Consider the following 1,323-nt stretch of genomic DNA (forward strand, 5'->3'; position numbering starts at 1 on the left):
CCTCTAAGCTGTTGACCTGCAGTAACTGTGGCCCCCGGAGCAATTCAGTTGAATAGTCCTGACTTAGGAGCTTAATCCGAGCATTTTGACAGTGAATAACATCAGGTGACGAGGCTGACGTTTGTTTTATTTCACATTGGACTCCGCCAGGAAGAAATCCCGTGCATACTGCCTGCTTAAATGTTCACTACGTCAGAACTTCATCGGCAAATGTGTTTTCATCTCTGCTTTTGTGCATTTACTCTATTACAGGATGGGGGAAATTGGTCTTGGCGGAGGTTTGCACTCTGAGTGCTTCTAGTTRTGAATGGTCTAGTCGTTTTATTCCCAGTGGCTGGCTGGTGTAAGGTGTGATTTGAGTTTAGGTTATGTTTAGGCTTAGGTATGTACTCAGGTCATTAGGTTTAGGGTAAGGGGTCAGRGTTAGGCTGTAGAAATGACCAGCAAATGAGTCAATGCAAAATTCCCATATGGATATAAGAACATAAGTGTGTGTTGGACTGATTTCTGATTTTTCTTCTCCAGGACAACACTAACCTCTACATGGTGATGGAATATGTACCAGGTGGAGAGATGTTCTCCCATCTACGAAGAATTGGCAGATTTAGGTCAGTGTTTTTGGGCAGTGACATAATATACAGCTTTTAAAAAGTAACAAAAATGACTTTTCAAAACGCTTTTTTCTTTTCTTCAGTTCAACTCCTAAATTTTGACTGTAGCTCTCCACTGCGCTCCTCACTGTTTATTCTCCCATATTTGTGGTTTCACAGTGAGCCTCACGCTCGGTTCTATGCTGCTCAGATCGTTCTGACCTTTGAGTACCTGCACGCTTTGGACCTGATCTACAGAGACTTAAAACCTGAAAATCTGCTCATAGACCAGCAGGGTTACATCCAGGTCAGTAAACCTGATACAATCTCCTCAGCCTTCTTTACAGTTTCCATACAAACACTCAGATTGCACTCATATCAGGGTATGTTATCATTTTTATGATTTTTCATGCCTCAATCTTGTTTAGCTAAACTTCATTTCTTGTCCTTTCATATTTACATTAGTGTCACAGCTCAGGATGACACTAAAAACACACACCTGCATTTTACAGCTTCCTTTCCTAATTTCTTGTCTAAGAAATGTTTGATTCCAGTATGTCTCATTTGAGTTCAGCAATTTCATACGGCACCAGTTTTGTGTGAAGATAAACACTGTTGAGTTTTTGGAATGAGCTCTGTTTTATTTTTTTGTTGGCTCAAAAAAATCCTCGATTATACAACAAAAACATAAAATTATTGCTTGTTTTTTTTAAATGACACTCTAAAGGGCTGC

The 1,323-nt window shown here is 39.9% G+C and overlaps 1 protein-coding gene across 1 annotated transcript in view; it reads left to right on the forward strand.

Moving 5' to 3' along the window:
- The window catches only part of LOC106526233 (cAMP-dependent protein kinase catalytic subunit alpha), a gene marked incomplete in the record, with an annotated part of 41,398 nt that overhangs the window by 29,647 nt on the left and 10,428 nt on the right, over positions 1–1,323 (forward strand). Inside the window, 2 exon segments of the mRNA XM_014020796.1 lie at positions 526–608; positions 771–897. Of these exon segments, the coding sequence (XP_013876250.1) occupies positions 526–608; positions 771–897 (210 nt within the window).

This window comes from Austrofundulus limnaeus, unplaced genomic scaffold, assembly GCF_001266775.1.
Source record: "Austrofundulus limnaeus strain Quisiro unplaced genomic scaffold, Austrofundulus_limnaeus-1.0 Scaffold265, whole genome shotgun sequence".
NCBI lineage: Eukaryota > Metazoa > Chordata > Actinopteri > Cyprinodontiformes > Rivulidae > Austrofundulus > Austrofundulus limnaeus.